Source organism: Aspergillus luchuensis, chromosome 3 (genome assembly GCF_016861625.1).
Source record: "Aspergillus luchuensis IFO 4308 DNA, chromosome 3, nearly complete sequence".
In the NCBI taxonomy this organism is placed as follows: domain Eukaryota; kingdom Fungi; phylum Ascomycota; class Eurotiomycetes; order Eurotiales; family Aspergillaceae; genus Aspergillus; species Aspergillus luchuensis.
Window position 1 is genome coordinate 3,712,553 of NC_054851.1, and position 18,522 is coordinate 3,731,074.

At 48.9% G+C, this 18,522-nt stretch overlaps 4 protein-coding genes across 4 annotated transcripts; 1 reads left to right on the forward strand and 3 right to left on the reverse strand.

Moving 5' to 3' along the window:
• Positions 1 to 265: 265 nt before the first annotated feature.
• AKAW2_31247A (uncharacterized protein) lies at positions 266 to 2,335 on the reverse strand (the record flags this gene model as incomplete). Its single annotated transcript, XM_041687850.1, has 1 exon — positions 266 to 2,335. The coding sequence occupies one exon, from the start codon at positions 2,333 to 2,335 to the stop codon at positions 266 to 268; it is 2,070 nt and encodes a 689-aa protein (XP_041541694.1).
• A 1,601-nt stretch (positions 2,336 to 3,936) lies between these two features.
• AKAW2_31248A (uncharacterized protein) lies at positions 3,937 to 4,974 on the reverse strand (the record flags this gene model as incomplete). The annotated part of the gene is made up of 1 exon (XM_041687851.1): positions 3,937 to 4,974. The coding sequence occupies one exon, from the start codon at positions 4,972 to 4,974 to the stop codon at positions 3,937 to 3,939; it is 1,038 nt and encodes a 345-aa protein (XP_041541695.1).
• Positions 4,975 to 9,559: 4,585 nt separating this feature from the next.
• On the forward strand, positions 9,560 to 9,862 carry AKAW2_31249S (uncharacterized protein; the record flags this gene model as incomplete). Its single annotated transcript, XM_041687852.1, has 1 exon — positions 9,560 to 9,862. The coding sequence occupies one exon, from the start codon at positions 9,560 to 9,562 to the stop codon at positions 9,860 to 9,862; it is 303 nt and encodes a 100-aa protein (XP_041541696.1).
• Positions 9,863 to 14,004: 4,142 nt separating this feature from the next.
• AKAW2_31250A (uncharacterized protein) lies at positions 14,005 to 14,408 on the reverse strand (the record flags this gene model as incomplete). The annotated part of the gene is made up of 2 exons (XM_041687853.1): positions 14,005 to 14,302; positions 14,386 to 14,408. 2 exons carry the CDS (start codon positions 14,406 to 14,408, stop codon positions 14,005 to 14,007), a joined length of 321 nt encoding a protein of 106 aa, XP_041541697.1.
• Positions 14,409 to 18,522: the final 4,114 nt, after the last annotated feature.

The following is an 18,522-nucleotide window of genomic DNA, read 5'->3' on the forward strand; positions in this document are numbered from 1 at the left end:
GGTGGTGGGGTTTTGAGTGATGGGGGTGAGATGATATGAGTTGAAGGAGTTGGGTGTTGGATGGGGGAGTATTGTGGAAGGAGATAGATGATGGATTGTGGGATTGTGTCATGCAGGTATTTGCATACTACTGGAGTTCAATGGTGGGTAAATGGCGTTGGCGTGGAGGTTTCATGCATTACATTACATACTCAGGATATGGACTAAGATGGGTTAAAATCGATCGATTATCATCATGTACAACGCTACGCTAATTGCAATTACATTACATGCTAATTTCTCCCTTGTCATTTCCACCCCCCTGCGCCGCTGCCAACCGCGTATTCTCATTCTGCAACGACCCGATCAAATCCAGCCATTGCTTGCGCTCTCCGCGCAGTCGATGCACCTCCTTCTTTAGCACCTCCACCTCGCGGCGCAACGCCTCCGTCTCTGCCCGCGAGCGATGCTTCTCCTGCTTGTCTGCGTGCTTCTGCTGCCGCGCCTCGATCTTCGATGCCTCCTTGACCTGGTCTTTCTCGATCTTGCCGAGCTGTTTCAGCAGCTTGGATTCGTCGTGGAACAGCCCGGACGCAACCTTGTGCATCTTTGCCGTTTCGTGGTCCGGATTATCGGCATGACGGCTCTTGCTTGACGTTTGGCCTTTGTGCACGCTGCTGGCTGGACTGCTGCTTGGCGGTTCACTGCTGGCTCCCTCGTTTGTTGCTGCTAGAGCGGTCGTGGATGTCTTGTCGCGCTTGGAACCTTCGACTGGTGAGGTCACGCGGAGGGCTTGGATGTCGGCTCGTACTTTATCCAGCTGTGCTTCGACGTTGCGTTTGCGTTCTGCGAGCTTTGCCAGCTGTTTCTCGTGCGAGGTCAGCTTGCCTTTCTTGTTCTTGGCCATTAGCTCCAGCGCGGATACGTCGGGGCCTGCTTCCAGTGATGACTCGACGCCTGAGTTTGCTGATGGTGCTATCGACGCTTTGTCGTGCGATACTGCATCGTCTTCGTGCTCCTTAGCCCCCTCGACATCTGGCTCCGTGCTGCTGGCAGGGACACTCTGGGCAGAGACCTGGCGCGAGTGCTGCGGTAGGTAGTCCAGCACCGTCTGCGGCGCATACCGCTCCAGACCTGCGTTCACCAGGTATGCGAAGCTGGCAATCAACCCGTGATGTTCGACTTCAGTGTATGACTCGTCGTCACTGTCCTCCTCACTGCTGGACGCATCCTCCTCCTCATACTGACTATGACTGCCCACCGACCTGTCCGTGGACCTTCTCTTCCTCTCCCCGTCCCGACAAGCCCAGTTCAAGAACTTGACAGCATCCGTACAGATACTCTTGGGAGTGCCCTTCTCCACCATCCATCTGGGGATATTACCACCCGGATCACTCCTCGTCACCATCACCCATTCAACCGGATTCATCGCCCCCTCAGGCTTACCCTCCACAGGTATCTCCCGAATAAACTCCACACTCTCATACATCCCCCGAATATACCCCGGCACCGGAGGCACCTCATCATGCTCGCACGGTCTCGACACCATCATCCACTCCCTCCCCTTCCCTTCCTTCTTCCGTTTCTCCTCCTCACCCTCACTCTCATCCCAACTCACAATCAAACTCACAAAATCCCTCGCAGTCGTAGGTTTCGGAAACTGCGCCGAAACATGATACACCTGCACCCTTCCAATCACCCCATCCCCACCATCACCACTATCACCACCACCCATAACCTCCACCCCCTCAACCAACCTCTCCGCCCCAATCCCCCTAACCGCCTGATCCGGCATCTTCCCCTTCCTCACCCGTTCCTGATTCCTCCTCAACGTCTCCCCCATCTCACCCGACAACTTCTCCTTCCACCGCTCAAACCCTAACCCCTCATGCACGCTCCGCCTCCCAAACCAATGTCCCTTCCCATCTCCCCCCTGCAACTTATATATCGGGATCTGCAACGGGTTATCCCGAGAATTGGTCACTCGTATCGGCTTGCTCCATTGTTTCCGAAGTGCTTGGACCCCGCTTCCTTTCCCATTGTTGTTGCTGCTTTTCCCGCTACCGCTCCCGCTACTGCTATCGCCATTATTCCCATTATCATGATCCACTAAATCATGCACAGGAACTGCGCCGCTCGCCTTCACTACCTTACTCGCCGGATGTCCGCCATACGCGGCCTGCTGCGCTTGGATATCGTCGTCTGAAGGTAACGGGACGGAATCGACAATCAGGTGCGCTTTCGTGCGGAGGTCGGTGATGTAGGCTCGTAGGGCGGCGGGGTCGGTGCTCGGAACGTCGGTCCAGGTGGTCGGAGAGAGGGATTCTAGGGATTCTTGGAGCGTGGGGAGGGGCATGTTTCTTTCTTTCTTTCTTTCTTTCTTTCTATCGACTTAGTTGGGTATGCTTGTGGTTTCGGGTCGGTTGGGTTCGGTTCAATTGTTGTGTATGTGGTGGGATTTGATGTTGGTGGGTCATGTAGAGTATATATGGATGATATTTGTTTCTGAATTTATGGAAGTTTGTTGTTCACTGGTGGTGAGGTGGTGTGTAAGTTAGGAGTTATTGAAGTGGTGGTGATGATGATGATGATTGTAAGACTGAAAGAGGAGACTCCCGGTGGAGGCAATAGGAGGAGGGTATGTCACAGGAGGACTTAGGCAACTAGGCAGACATAAAAATGAATGATATAAAAAACTAGAATATCCATAAAAAGCTAATTCGATCAAGAGCAGAAGTTCATCGTCAGAGGAAGATAATGAATGGTACCTCCGGTTCTGGTGGTGTTGCGGAGTTCGGGGTCTGACGTCACCGGTCCGGGGCAGAAAAAGACCGTTCTTGCCGATGAATCCAGCAAGGCTCGTCTCTCCCCTGGCGGCCATGAGATCAGTGCTTACTATTCTACGCCTTACTCTACATCCTGTCTACTGCGCAGTGCCGATCGTCTTGTGGTCCATTATTTCAGACTAAGTACATCGTGCCAAATAATTCAAAAAGATGGTAGTAATGCTTAGAATAAAGAACGAAGATCCAAAGAAGACTGGGCGCAGCCCTCCAGCATCCGATTCCCGCTCAGAGTCTCACCCAGTGAGGATGTGAACGGGCGTATCCAGGTAATTTCAAACCCAGCCTGGATGATAGGAGATGAACCTACCGGACAGCCACATTGACGGGACAGTGAGCCCAAGTTAGTCTCGTAAAGTTCCACTGACGGTCACAGACCGTTAGTTGCAAACCCGATCAGGTCCGCCACAGGCGGATTTTCAGATCTGAGACGCCCCAGGGCTACCTGCGCCACATCATCTGTGCTGCCAAACTCTGCAGCCATCACATCCCAGATGTAGATAGCCACAGCAGTCGCTAGCCACCTCTGCCATCAATGGGTACCTGTACCCAGCAGACGATGGCGTCAGGACGACCACCATGCACAGCACAGTAGCCCTCCTGACTCCGCGACACGAAACGAAGGGCGAACATTCCTCATCCAAATCATATCCCAAGCCGCGAGGCTAACCAGGTCTTCATGACATATAATGCGGGATTGAAAGGGGGCATCCCCAAAAATCAGAACAAACAGCCGACCCGCCGCTCTTGATGCTATAGAACGAAAATCAAACAAAACGCTAGCGCTGTCAAAGGCAAACGAAAAGAACAAGGGCACTTGTGGTGAAAACTGGTGTCATCGAATATCGAAAAGAGATAAGAAAAACCAATGCAAAGACGTGAGGGTGTATCATGTGTTTCGCAAATCATCAAGGGTAACGCCGTCATTGATGCCAATTAGTCTGATGAGGGTATCCGTGGGGATAGGACCCCGGTCGTTCTCGTGACTGTGTATACGCGGGCCCCGGTGGCATGGAGCCGTAGTCATATTGTCGGTACGGATCCTCGGATCTATTCCAAAGACACGCGAAGTCAGGGATACCGTTAACATCAAGTGTCTGGTTCCATGGACCTGTTACATTGTTGTCCCGTATGGCAGTGTAAAATCTTGGTACCGGTTCTCCCATCCAAACCCCGCCAGACCAGCCACTGTGCTGCACGGTTGCACTAGCATGCTCGGCAGCGGGAGCGCCGCGATGGTCGCCGATGTCGCCGCTGTGCTGTAGTATTGTGTCGCATTGTATGGTGAAGTGGTATATGGCTGGCTGAACGTTGGGGAAGTAAGCTGTGCTTCTCCCATGCCGTTCATGGTTGCCCACATACCAGCGTTCGGCTCGCCAGTGCTGGTTGTTGCGGGGCTGGATGGGAGGACCTTCCACGACTCCAAAGGCAGTGTTTGTGGCATCGGCTCCTGCCACCAGGTTCCCGGTACGGTCGAGCTGGGAAGGATAGGGGTCGACCGGAGGACGTCAACTACACGTGGCGGCGGGGGAAGTAGAGGCACGAAGAGACTGGTTATCGCCGCCTTCGCGTCATCGCTGCGGCCGCCAAGCAGTTCGCCTGCGCCATCCTCCTCGAGCCCTTCCAGCGCGAGCGCCTCTGTGCGATAGACAAATTTGTTGACAGCTTGCACAAATTCCTCCTGCAGCTTCTTCAGCTGACTATCCTTGTCGGACCAGTCCCAAGTGCTGGCAGCCGTGTCGACGGAATAGACGTCCTTGTGGTAGTCGACGAGAGCCTCGATGGTCTCCGGAGTCAATTTAAAGGCGACTTCGTTCTGCGAAACCATGTCGACATGCACGACGTACGCTTCGATGTGGACCATCTGGTAGTTGCACATGGCCTCGACCAGGGGGTTGTCGTCCTTCTTGAGTTCCGCATCGGGGGCCTTGGGAAACATCAGAGAGCACAGTGTCCAGATGGCGTCGGGGGATGACAGCGTCTCCGTAAGGCATCTGGTATGCTGGGTAACATTGTTAAGGGGTCGCTTGACTCGATTCACTCTTTTGAGGGTGGCAGTCAGCCAGGGCTCGATGCGCGCATTCAACACCACGTTCGGCGACGAGCGTGGAGCGAATGCGGCTGCCGACGAGGGCAGCAAGACGGTTGGCATAATTAGACTGCGCAGTGACGAGCAAAGATGGTGCTATACTTGACGACAAACGAACGCAAAAATGAAGGGCGGATCAGTAAAGAGAGAGATAAGATAGGGTGGAAAAAGAGCATAGAGGCGACATTCGCCCACAGCGAGTGATATATCCCGATACAGTCCGAAGCGTGACGGGCAAAGTAACTTGGAAGTCACGAGGACCGAGGCGTGTAGGGGCAGCGCGGAAAGACTAGAAAGAAGTCGGAAGGAAGGTTGTCTGCCCGGAGGGAGGAGGTTGGTAGTATATATTAAAATCCCCACCGTCAGGAACCGGGAGTGGAGTGGAAAGCAGTACTACTTGAGTAATAGTAGTAGTAGTGGTGGAGGAAGAGGGTTGTATAGGTCAAAATTACTGTTTGTGTGTGTGGGCGAATGCGCAATAGAAGTGAGGGTAAAAGAAAGGAATGGCAACGATGATAAGCAAAAGGGTTTAAAATAAAATAAACCAAAAAGAAATAGGACCAGACGAGCGGCAGAAGAGGGGAGGAAGAAAAGAAAAAGAGCGAGGCGGGGACAAACGGGGGAATGAGAGAGACAGGGAGGAGGAAAAGCAGCAGGAAGCAGAAGAAAGAGGAGAAGAGAGGGAAAAAGAGGAGAGGGGCGAGGGTGACCCAAAAGGGAAAGCAAGAGTCCCGACCAACTTTTCGGGATGGATCAGTCAATCCTTAATGGAGGTAAAAGTCAACTGAGCGAGTTGATGGATGGATCGGATGGGATGCAGGATGGATACAGTAAGAGGCAGTACTGTATGAAGAGGGGGGGAGCAGCAGTAGCAGCAGCCAAAACTGTGGTTCCGAGCGGATTTATACAGCCGCCAAATGAGGTGAGAAGGGCAGATCTGTCAACCACTGTCAAGAAACGTTGGCTCCGACTGTCAGACCAAAAAGAAAAGAGATGTCGATGGATAAATATTAGAAGAATAAGAGAGAGATAAAAGCTGTTCAATATAACATTATAGAGGTCACTCCAATAAAAAAAAATTAATTAAAAAATTAAAGATTCAAATCCCAACTGTAAAATCTAGCAGCATACACACTGATACATACCCATATCCATACACACACCCACGCACACACACAACACGCGCGCACTACATTTACCCATCCAGCTTTTGCCTTGGAGTTGGAAAAAAGTCTCCAATAGTGCAGACCGGCGACTTTCGTTTTCCTATTTTAGAATTTTTTATTACTTCCTTTAATCTTTCCCCCTCATGTTTTTACTTGTTTTCCGAATTATTTTCTTTTTCCATTTATTCTCATTTTCCCTCCCAATTTTTAGAGGTGAGGATTTTTTTTTTCTCTCATGCAGACGCGGAATCCCGATCGTATGGTACGAGAGAAAAAAAATTTGGCCACCGTCCGGATTGACCGTCCGATCTCAGGTGCGCAGCAGCAGCAGCAGCAGCGGCGGCGTCAGGTCTGTTCCCCTTCGGGCTGGGTTTAGCAGGATGCAGGCGTCCAGAAGTGTCGTCGGTGGTGGAGACACCCGACCAGTCCTGGCGTGGTCGATCCAAAGATGTCATTGCTAAGAGATTCCCTAAACTACCGTCTCTTTTTCCCACACCTGAGTCAAGAAATGGGGCCAACTTAGACCACACTACGATCGGGGCGGGTAGGTAGCATATGTTAGTGACTTAGTGTGTATGGCACACTAAGTAGAAACCACTACAAAATCTGTGTAGGGTGGACACTCTCACTCAACTCACACACAGGATAAGTTTGGGTCAACAGGCGCTTAGTCTAGTTAGTATTATCCTCTTTCTTTCCACACCCCCCTAGTTTATCTACCCCTCCAAAACAATACCGGGAACAAAAAGACGAGGAAATGTCCCAAACAACTCTTTGGCGGCATCGCAAGAAAGTTCGACCAAGGCGCCCGTCGTTCCCTGGCGGCATTGCGTCCTGATTTGGAGGGTTTCGGATGGTTCCTCGGCGGTCGAATCGCGTGGGAGAGACAGCACAAAAGCTAAGTAAGTAGTGGTAGTAGTAAGTAGTAGTATTGTTGGAATCCCTCCCGGGCCTAGGTGCTTTTTTTCCACCCCTTTACCTTTTTTTACTTTTTTTTCTCATAGATTGTGTTGCGTGTATTTCTTCATTTGATTGTTCTCTTTGGTCATAAACTCCTATTTTTTCCCCCTGCGGAAACTGGGATCGTGTCTGGACTGCTCTGGACATTACGGAGTGCGACGGTGGGAATAAGAGGTCGGACTAGACCCTCGTCTGTGTGTCACAGGCACGACCCAGACTGACGGTCGGACGGACCGTCAGGTCTGACATCCCGTTCACGCATATGAGTTAGAAAGAAGTTGGACGTTACACTGGAGAGGGAGAGACGTAAAGGGAGAAAATGCATGGTGCATGAGCCGTCTGGGGCGGCAGCAACAGCAGCTGGGAAAAGTGGGAGGCGCTGCAGAAGACAGTATGCATTTCAGTCCGGCGTGCAGGTAGACAGGGCACGGCGATGCCAATTGCAATGACCAAGAGGGCTGGCTAAGCCCCGATGGCTGATCCACTTCCGGATGGATGGAGGGCTGGAGTGTATGCATGCACGGATGCATCTCTCTCGGCTCCTGGAAAACGGTCCTGTGGTCGGCAGAATTGACTGGTCGGGTCGATTTATCTGATTCTGCTCTGTTGCCTTCACAGACAGCATTATTTCAGCAGCCATCCTGGATGCTGTCCTCTAGTTCAGACTCCATGGATCTTGAATGCTGTCGTAAATGAACAGAACGTGGTGAATACCCTCGCTGAACCCCCCACCATTATCCTGGTTTGTGAAGATCACCCGATTGCCCTGGAAATTCTAATGCCCAATCGAGTAAGACAATAGCAGCCGGCGCCCATTCCGCCACCTGGTGGATCCCAACTTCAGCTGGGAAGAACATCTGCCTAGTAAACCGCTGCTTATGGTAGGTTGTTCGGCCCTCTCATGGTGGGTTTTTGAGAAGGAATCTGGCTTAGTTTCATTCTTAAAATACCCAAAGAGGGCATTTTTCACTCAATTTGTTAAAATGGGTGGCTTATTAACCAACAAGTGTATTAAGTCACGGGACAAAAAGGAGAAAGTTAACCATAATTTATAGATACGAAAAAGCACAAGACAAATAAGACTGTATCATCATAACTTCATCTTCCACTAAAAAGAGTAGTTCCCCCGCGCGCTCAAATTTTGCGCGCAACGGGTTATACAGACCGCTGCCCGCGGCAAAAGCACAATAGAACCCACATTTGCTTGCTGCATGACTCACAGTAGCAGCGCGTTGGAGTCGGCCGTGTACATAGTAGAAAGAATATGCCTTCAATAGCACCACATACTCCATAACAACAACTATTACTACTACAGAGGGTCTTTCCGGATCAAGTGTAGAGGAACCAGATAATCTACCCGAAATCCCACGCTTTATCAACCAAAGGTTCAGGAGGGTCCACAAAGCGCTGGCCGCCGCCAGTACGCTGTCGCACCGACTCGGTTCCAAAGATCGTGACCCAACGGATACTGTCTGCCTGCTGCGTATTGTTGTGCGGCACACTGCACTACTTCTTATCGCTCTTATTCTATGTTTCTTGCAACATTGGAGAGACCAAACACTAAGATAAACTTGTGATAGGAGGAACTTCGCTCCTCCAAGTAAGCCCTGATCGAAACATGGACGCAGCACGCAATGGGGAAAGGGCAACGTGAAACGAACTCGGCCTGGTCGTTCCAATCCACAACATTATTCGGATCCCCTAATCCTCTTCAGGTAGCGGAGGGGAAAAGACCTCAGACTCAGCTGATGAATCATGGAGGGGTTGAGGGCATCGTGGGGCGAGCTAAATGTCCTTGGAAGTTGGTACAAGGTCTCTTCTGGCCTCAGATTCGCTGACACCCTCACGGTCCGGCTCATACGCCGCAGCTGAGATCCCTGCTACGATCTACCATTGGACTGGGCTTCGTCGACGGTCATCTCCAGACTTTCTCGAATGGGAAGTCAGTCGGACGGGAGGCCTCCTCGTAAGAAATGATACTTCGTTATTACACGCAGCACAAAGGGAGCGAAAAGGGAATTTCTCCCGTCGAACCTCCCCCCGATCTGCATGCATGCGCTTCTCGCGTTGCCCTGAACTACCCTAATGTGTAGAACTTGTCGCTAGTCTGCACGCCCACCCACTGCTTCATGGTTGGCTGACTGAGAGCCCTGGCTTGTGCTCGTGTCATCCAGGAGACACCGGAATCTGGAGATATTACCATGACCAGGCACAAACTCCGAGCACATGGGTCTGTGGCAAGCCAATGCACAAGCCTGGTATTTAGGGGTAGTGGGCGCCCGGCGACACCGGGACTGGCTGAAATGGAGATGAAAAAAAAGTTCATCCATAGATGCGGTCATGTCATCCCCTAGCCGACCTTGCACGACCCTCCTCGGACGGCATCAACCCAACCAGGGCCGGAGCATCAACCAAAAAGCGGCAGTGCCTGGGGTCAATGGGTGAGGCAAGACGATGCTAAACTTCGGTCTCAGCACGCGCCCAGCAGTAGTCTCAATCAAAGCGGAGTACACTCACCAGACATGGGAAGAGATTGGGTGGATGGAGGCACGAGAGGAAACAATGGCAGAGCGCATCGCTGTGTCGGCTGGAGTCGGTTCCGGGCACCAGATGGCAAGGTAGTCAGTCTGGCGCAAGAATGCGGCATAAGCAACCAGCGCGTCGTCAGCTGTGCACTAAAGACCATGCGACCCATCAGATTGGATGCGAAATGCTGGAACGACCGTTATGGCCCGCACTATGACATATCGTGGACCCTAGCCTATACATACTTAGCAAGGCTGGAGTCAAGAAAAGAGGCATGGATCGCCTCATGGGGCAAATAGAGAGACGGCAAAAAGGGTATAAAAAAAGAAATGAAGCAGCAGAGAGTAGGCAAGCAAGGATATGCAGGATGCAGGCAGGCAACAGGAAAAGCCCCGTTGGTGGACAAGACGTGAATTTGACGGCGGTGTCGGCGATGGCCGATTGCTGCGCCTCATCCGTCGCTGCTGTCATTTTGAGCCACATCACTGTGGCGAAGTTTCTGCAGAACCACCATGACATAATGGGCGGAGAATTTATTTGGAACTAGGGCATAGCTGGAACAATGTAGAGTCGGACTAGAAGAATATTGTCTGACTAGTTACCTGTCGATAGTAGTTGGTAGTGAAGAATCTCCCCACTACTATCAGATACATCATGCTTAGCCTCGGGTCATAACTAGTTATGGGCGATGAGATAAGCGGGACGAGTAACTAACTTAGTTAACTAACTAACTAAACTTACTCTCCTGCGCAGTCTACTACTAACCACTACCTGCATCTGCATCCATCGAAGACTGTATACGAAGTACGATGCCTGCTAACCCAGAAATTACCCCCCGGAACGCAAATGCTCCCCCTTCACATGACCTTGGATTAGCGCTGCGCCCCATTGTCTGCCTTGATGACCTTCCCCCATCGCACTCATCACACGCCTGGATGCAACGGGCGGCTTCGATTATCGGAGGTTTCATGCAAGATTCCGGATTTCATCCGGACCTCCACGACGGGGACACGGCATGGCAGCCTTGAAGAAAACATTGCAACCGCGCGCGCATTGAAGCCGCTCGCAGGCAGGTCTGAGATAGCCTAATGATACCGCTAGTGAGATGCAACCTGCATCATTACCATGCATTACCTTACATGCCCGCCTAAGCGCTGAGTCCTCGCCCATCTTAACCAGAGTCAGACTTTAGCCCCCGACCCGGACTGCAACTGGCCAATACGGGCTGCCTTGCTGAGGCTAATCCCTGTTCTGTGTTTCAGACAACCCCATCCCCGTGCGGGCGACCAGGGGGGCACTGGGTCAGCCATGGCAGAGGAGGGGGCCCCGTACTACTGTAGGGCATGCATACTACCGGGAGATATCTTGGGCTTTTAACCTCATTATTCCTCCTCTGATCCCGAGTGTAATGGTGGTGTCGACCCACTTGGTTCTGCTGACAGTGCATGCCAGTTTGGTCACCTGTTCTACTAGCCATCTTGGGAAGGGAATGGACTGGCCTGGATGCTCGAAAGAGTGTTGGAATGAGGTCATCTCGTTTGGATTCATCCTCCAGGGGAGCTGGGGTCATCTATTTTCCTATCTAAGGGGACACCGAGCACAAACATCCTGGAGATAGGTATGCGTACTTTGTCCGCTGATCCAGGGGTCAAAGCTACAAGGAATAATGGTCTGGACTCATCACTCTCGTACTTCTGGAGAGGTCTAATTATGCTGGAGTCCGAAGTAGGAAGTCCCTATCTTGCGAGCTGAGCTACTGATCGCCTTTATAGTTCTGTTGTGAGACAACAGTCATTCGCACTTGACGTAACTGTTTACAAACTTCCCTCTTCGATACTGCCAATCCCCAATCCAGCTGAGATACCCCTCGCTCGTCTCCACCACCTCTTGGCCATCTAGACCCATCACATCGGTTCAGGTCACCCTCTAACCATGGTCTGTCGGAACCGGGGCACATTAGCTGATGTCAGCACCTAATTGCGACACTATTGATATGGCATAGCATGTGGACTGAGACCACCACAGCCAGCCAAACTATATTATATAGATACCAAGACCATCTGAGCGCAAAGTGCTTTGGCTCGAGAATGAGCCGAACAATATGCACAATATGTCACACTATCACTTACCTCTGGTACGTACTAGAGAGGAGATCACTTTCAGCTGGCTATTTTGCATCTGCATTGAGCGAAGAGACCTTGGACAGCTGACTCTAATGTAACACCGCACATGCTTTCCGACTTTCTTTCAACTGCTGTGAATGCTGAAACCGATAAGTAAACGCGCTTGTGAGATCTGTCTTTGATGCCTGATATGTCACAACAGTGGCTTGAAGCTTGTACAACCTGAGGTAAAGTCGACCGGGTTACTACCATCATGATGACACTGCATGAGGTTCTGAAAAGAGGACCGGACGTCAAAAGTTCGACCCCTCTGGTTCACGACAGATGCGCTAATCACCTGACCTGTTTACTTGTGTTGCTTTTCCTGTACGATGTATGATCTGTTGCCTATGTGCGGAACATGTCAGTGGTTCTGATTGGTGTCCGTTGCAATATCTCTCTTTTTTCTTTGAAGTCTTTGTTGGGCAATTACTATGGCTAGCAGAGCAAGGAAAAAAGGAGCAGAGGGACTGCAATACATTATTAGTCTGCACGAGCTAAGTGATACCATGAAACTAAATCACGCTATAATTGCCTGGTACTTACCACTTTGTCCTTTTTATGTTTCCCATACTGACACACCTTCCAGTGCATCGGCTAATAAATAATGGCACCAGATAGAGACCACATTCTTACCTTCAACTCTCTAAGTAACACCAAACCAATTAGCACCAATTCTTAATTTTTGACCTTCTCTCCCAAGCCATATTACTCACGATTAGCTTTAAAAAAACTTAACCAACTGCCAAGACGATTGGCAAGTCTAACATTGAGCATACAAAGTCTGCGGACCAACGGTAAAACTTTACATCCCATTATGAAGCTTGTACAGCCAACGTCACGGATAGAGTGTTACACAGCCACACGACGCTTTCTTTCAGGAAAGAAATTCAAATTCAGCTTCGAAAGAAAGTTTGAGATAAAGTACTGATTCATCACGTGTTGGCTAATCTATAGGATGTTCTTTTTTCGAAAGGCTCAGTCAAGCATGCGTGAAGTTTTAAGAATTAATAGTATGTATCCGGACGAGATGTAATTCAGAGATGTGGGGATAGCAAAGATATAAAAATAACCTCTAATAAAATCCAAGAGCCAAAGATGTGGGAGATAATGGTTAAGACTGAGTTTTGAGGAGAAGATGAGATGATTGCATTCATAGATTCTAGTCTAAGATACTAGTACTATGGCCACCAAAGTAATCAAACAGACCTCCAAATTGAATAATACCCATCCAGTTCGCTATTAAATATTTCATATATCGTTTCCAGTATTACTAGTGAAGAGTGCTACTAGTAAATGAGTAGACATTTAAAACATATTTCCAAGCCACTCCGTATTCAAACATACTTGACCTACTATCATCCCATTCTCAGTACCAACACCAACACTAACACCAAGCATCATTAAGATAGCCAATGAGAAGAATAAAATAGAAAAGATGAAGAAGTAACACGCACCCACACACCAATGCCCTCGGAAAACTCCCCCCCCCCCCCACCAAGAAGGTCAATATAAGGATAAGAGTGAGACCTTCATCTCCGTCAGGACTGCTAGTGATCCGCAATGACATGTTTCATGTCTAACTAGCATTGATTGCTACTAGCGGGGCTTTCTTTGACAACATTCCCTTCTTATGTTGAATTAGTGTCTGACCTATTTCTCAGAATTGAGTTTACTTCTCTTTTACCATCCCTGGATAGGCTATCACTGTGACGGCAATAGTAGCAAGCTAGACTATCGTAGTGTCTCGATGCTCTTGATCGGAAGGAAGACTGGCCAAATGGGTCTGTTCTGAAGGTATAGGCATTGATTCCATGTTTGGGTAGATGGCCAAAGTTGGTTAATTTTCTATGGGATAGTTGCAAGTTGATAGTCTTCCGAGACCGGTCTTGCTCTTCGAAACTCTCCAGGCTATATATCTCGTCTATAGTATGTCTGTACTACTATAGAACCAGTGTTATAGCCTGCCTGACTGCTTCACTATTGAAGGTGACACTGGAGTGTATAGTGCTAAGTTGCATCATCTACACTTGTACTGTCACTAGCGACAGCTATTAGTATATTCAAATCTTCCGTTAACCAATGAATGAAATTATTTATTCTTATGTTCTTTACGTCTACTTCCTGCTATAAGAGTTGAAACTTATGCTATCAACAATAACAATGAAAAGAGAACCACCCAAGTGATCCAAGATATATACATAATCCAAATCCAGCAAACTCAGATTGCATCACACAAAGGCACATAGCACAACATAGTAGTATATAGTTTACCAGACTCATGCATGGCGCTGAATAAGCGCGTGCAGGCCTTGGGGACTAGCACCCACCAGTTCGTCCAGTTTCTGGCCATTTTTAAACACCATGAAAGTAGGCAAGGTTCTGATTCCAACTTCTTCGGCGATGTCAGGCTGGGTATCAGCATCGATTTTAGCGAACTTGATCGCGCTCGACTCAATACTAGAGGCCAAATTTTCGAAGATTGGACTGATCATTCTGCAAGGACCACACCATGTAGCCCAGAAGTCGATGATTACCACATTGCCTGAGTCAATGAGGGCTCGGAAGTCGGAGAGGCTGATAGTGTAGAAGAGGAGCATGGTCAGTTACTTATTTGGAAGTTGATGAGGATATGTTCAGAATGATGATAAAGGTCATACCTCTCAATAGCAGGAACAGGCATGATGCAGAAAGGTTATTGATAAGGATTGAAATTGAGGGTGGAGGATAACGGTAAGAATAAGTGGTGTTAGTAGTTGGGTTTCTACCAGCCACGATTTGGATAGTAGAGGAGGTTGATGTTTAGAGGAGAACACTGTCGTGACGGGAGGGAGATGAATGGGGGTTTTATAGTATTTACCAACATCAAGCTGGGTTTGTCACTGATAACATGATCGTCAACTCAAATCATAGGTAACCCACTTCGCTCAGGCCCTCACGGTTGTTGAAATGGAATATGGATTGGATTTGTTAATGAACTGTACGGCTGAGCAGCTGAATAGCTGAACAGCCATCATGATCGAATCATTGCGGTTAATAATATCCACTAATGCATCGTCAGCCTGAACCCCCACTTGTTTCACGGGATAGATCTGCCCCTCCTTCAGCCGTGCAGAGAACCATCTCAGCTCTTCCAGACGATCGAAATCGTTGAGATAATGCCTGAGATTATGTAGTCGTGATATAGTTGGTTGGCTTGAGGTATCTTTAAAGGGAAGCTTGAGCGAAACAAATCTACTTGTGTAGAAAGAGCCCCAAATCCCAAGTAGGTGAACTATCGCCAGTTATTTGTAAATATTTACGGGAATTAGTTCCTATCCTAAGGTGTTGTGGATTGATTAGTACTGTGTACGCGGAAAGGGTAGGGCATGACTTCTCCATTGCTGGTGCTGCCTGCTCTTTGATGAGACTCCAAATATGCCTTGTCCCTGCCATGTACAAAAGAGACATATAACCACATGCAGATCTCTGACATGCCCTCTGACGGATACTAGAAGACGACGAAGGGAAAGGATTCTCATCAACAAATATCAATCGCGTCGACTCAACACTTGTAGAGGCAGGATCAACAAGACTTATTACCAATCTGGGCCTGATTTGTAGTACCTCGATAACATCATACTAACATACCAAACTTACCTATATCCTCGTGACGCAAGTCCTGTATACGAAGCGTTTCTATTAGAGCAGAAAGAGAGATGAAGAGGAAGAGAACAACAAAGCTAAAGCAAACAGTATCTCTTTACAAGCTGCTGTCGATGCTTTTTTCTATCACCTTTTGAGCATGCAAAGAAATTGAAAGACTTGTCAATTAGACTGTAGAAAAGCTCAGTTGGGTAATGATTAAGTCTGGACCACTTCGTATTTGTCAATCTTGCTCTTTCATGCTCTATCAGACATAACTCTCCGAGGTCCGAGTTGATAAATCTGCCCCTGAAAGGGAACGCTGAAGAAATTAAACTCGAATACCATAGATAATAGAAGAAGGAAATGGGCATAAAAGCTGTCGAGGCAAGGGGGCAAATAGATTTGATCTAGCTAGGTCTCGAGAAGGTTGGGTTTGATGGTGGATAGAGGTGGTGGTCAGAGACCACATAGGAAGATGAGGAGGAGGCAAAGGATAAAGTGACACCTGTCTGGCTGCAGTGAATGTCTCAACAAAAATACCAGCTCAAGAAACGTGCAAAAAGAGGTAGAGTAAATTATAGATTTAGGCTTCCTCGTCTACACTGTGACAGAGCATCTCTTCCCGGGAATTACTAGCAGGTAGTCCCACAGGCGAACCACTATATCGCTGAATACATATTACAGACAGGCCTACTCAGGCAGTTCGGTAAAACCCAATTCGACAATGACCCCAAAGATTCCTACCCCAGGTCAGGAAGAAGCACGTAGGCCTCAGAGTCATTGGAATAGACGCTGAAGACACTGGGTAGAGGACACGAACACGCACAAACCGAGTCAGTGGAAAGGCTACGCATACTTATCAGAAGGAATATGAAAGTAAAAAGTAAGCAGTGAGTGACAGAGAGATATGATGGTGATTGGCAGGTAGCTAGCCAGTTGCGTTATTCGTTTCTAGCATTTCTTAATATGCTGTTTAGCTGCGGCGGCCACCTTCCTTCTTACCCTAGCAGGCTCGATCAGATAGAACAAAAAAGTGAAACATGGATTGAATTGAATAGAATGCTGTTATGAGACGACTCCAAGGACCAACGCCAGGTACCTAGTCTCTGAAAATTCTGCGGCAGGTGTAGACGATATCAGTGCTGAATAGGCCAGTCAAAAAAATGGCAAGTAGTTTCCGTCTGCTCAAATATCGTTCCGATGAATAAATCACGCAATGTGTTGGAGAGCTCATTTAGTGCGTCTGCCCCCGAAAAGGCCGCTATAGCTATTGCTAGCAGTGTCCTAGCCTGAGATGGTATATAGGTGAGTCCTTAACGGGTAATAGGGCTATGAGTGAAACACCGGCTCCTAAGTATTCCATTTAGATATGCATGAACGGACGAGCCCCGGTGAAGGAATGAACAGGACCCGTGAAATCCGTTGCATATTCCGCTTAAAGTTGTAAAGTGGTTGGACCAAGCACCTAGAAGGATAGACAACGCATCTAGAACCGAGTAGAAGTAGATGAGAGAATGAAAAAGGCGATAAGATGACCCTGAAATTCGCATTGTCAGCTTGAAACAACCTCAAAGTTATATCTACCCCTATCAGATAACCAACAGTGCAGCAGGAAGGAAAGAAAAAGGTTTGCCGCGAAACAGAGGAATAAGAATTAAGGAGAAAAACTAAGTAGCAGATCATCCAACCGACTTGACTCCATATTTGGGCCATCTACCGTTACAAAATAGAGCGGAAGTAGATCCGGTCTGATTTTTGGGCCCAACCCAACCCAGACCACGACCACATCCGCCCACCATCCTGCAAATAATAAACAGAACATAGAATAGCAATGGATTAACTTTCGTACCTGGATGATTCCATGGGATCTATAGAGTGTCTATAAATATCATCCTGGTAGAAAACTTATCTGGTTATTTACGACAGAAATGGAAGTAAGTCAGCACGTTTTGGGATGCGGCAAGATCGGCCTCCCTTGCTGATCGAGAAAGTAGGGCCCGAGCCGTCAAATGACTTTCCCCTTGCCAGTTCTGATTCCTGCTTTTGCCTCTGAGGGCGTGGTAGTCTGGAAGCAAGGTCTGCACTGTGTCATGTAGCACAATGTTTTAGTCTGCAATATGCGATCTACCAGAGATAGGGTAGCCCCCCTTGGTTGTCTTATCTTCTTGACATCCCAAGGTCGGTGGTGGCTGGTGTGGTCGTCGCTGCGGATCACAATCTTTTATGGCCATGAAAGATAACTTGAAAGATGAATTGTTTTCTGAAATCAGATTTTGAAATCTTGAGATCCTAGGATGAGACATTGCTCCGTATATGAAGGATGAGGTGAGATGTTTGGGTGGTGAGAGGAAATACCTCGGAGTTACGCAAAGTTAATGCGGGTGTGGAGGCCACCATCTGCAGAAAATAGCCCGCACACTGCATCGTGGAAGTTTTTATTATGCAGGTCCAGTTATGTAACATTCCGTTTCTTTCTATGCACTGTCCTGACGTTGAAAAGAATGACTCGCGACCGAGGGGGATCTTGTGTTGTCTGGCGATGTGGGAGTGAGGGAGGGGACCACCCTCAATAGATGATAGCCTACTCAGAATCAACGGTTATGAGTGTGCCCTGACCCATTCCTTCCCCAGCTTGACCAAGAAATCCTTCGTGTGGTTGTCGAGGAACCACGGCGCCAACCCCGCTTGATGGTCGCCGTCGATCATCAAGCTAATTTAGACCGAGTCCGAGGGGGAAACCTAAATCGCCAGCTGCCCGCTCGCCAACTCCAGTAGCCAGGGCCATTGCTACTTCACATGTTACCGAGCATCTCTCTTGCCGAACCTCGCAGCACGGCAACTGCTCCTTGCGCTGTTTCGCGGACTCCGAGTGCAACCTCGCTGCTGCGGGTGGGTTGAACACTTATGTTGGCCATTGCACTGAGGCCATTCCAACCACTACTCGTGCGAGTACATTGTATTTAGCGTCCATCACTGGAGACCCAGGTTCTACCGGTTAACTACTATTGTTTCCACCCGTCCCCGCAAAATCAAGTCGGAGAACATTTGCCGTAGATGGCTTAGGTGATAGTCACCCACAGCTTCCAGACTGATAACCAACGTGAACGGCGAACACTGCCACTGGGTAACAGTCGAAAGAGTGGACCTCCCAGGTCACACCCCTTAGCCAG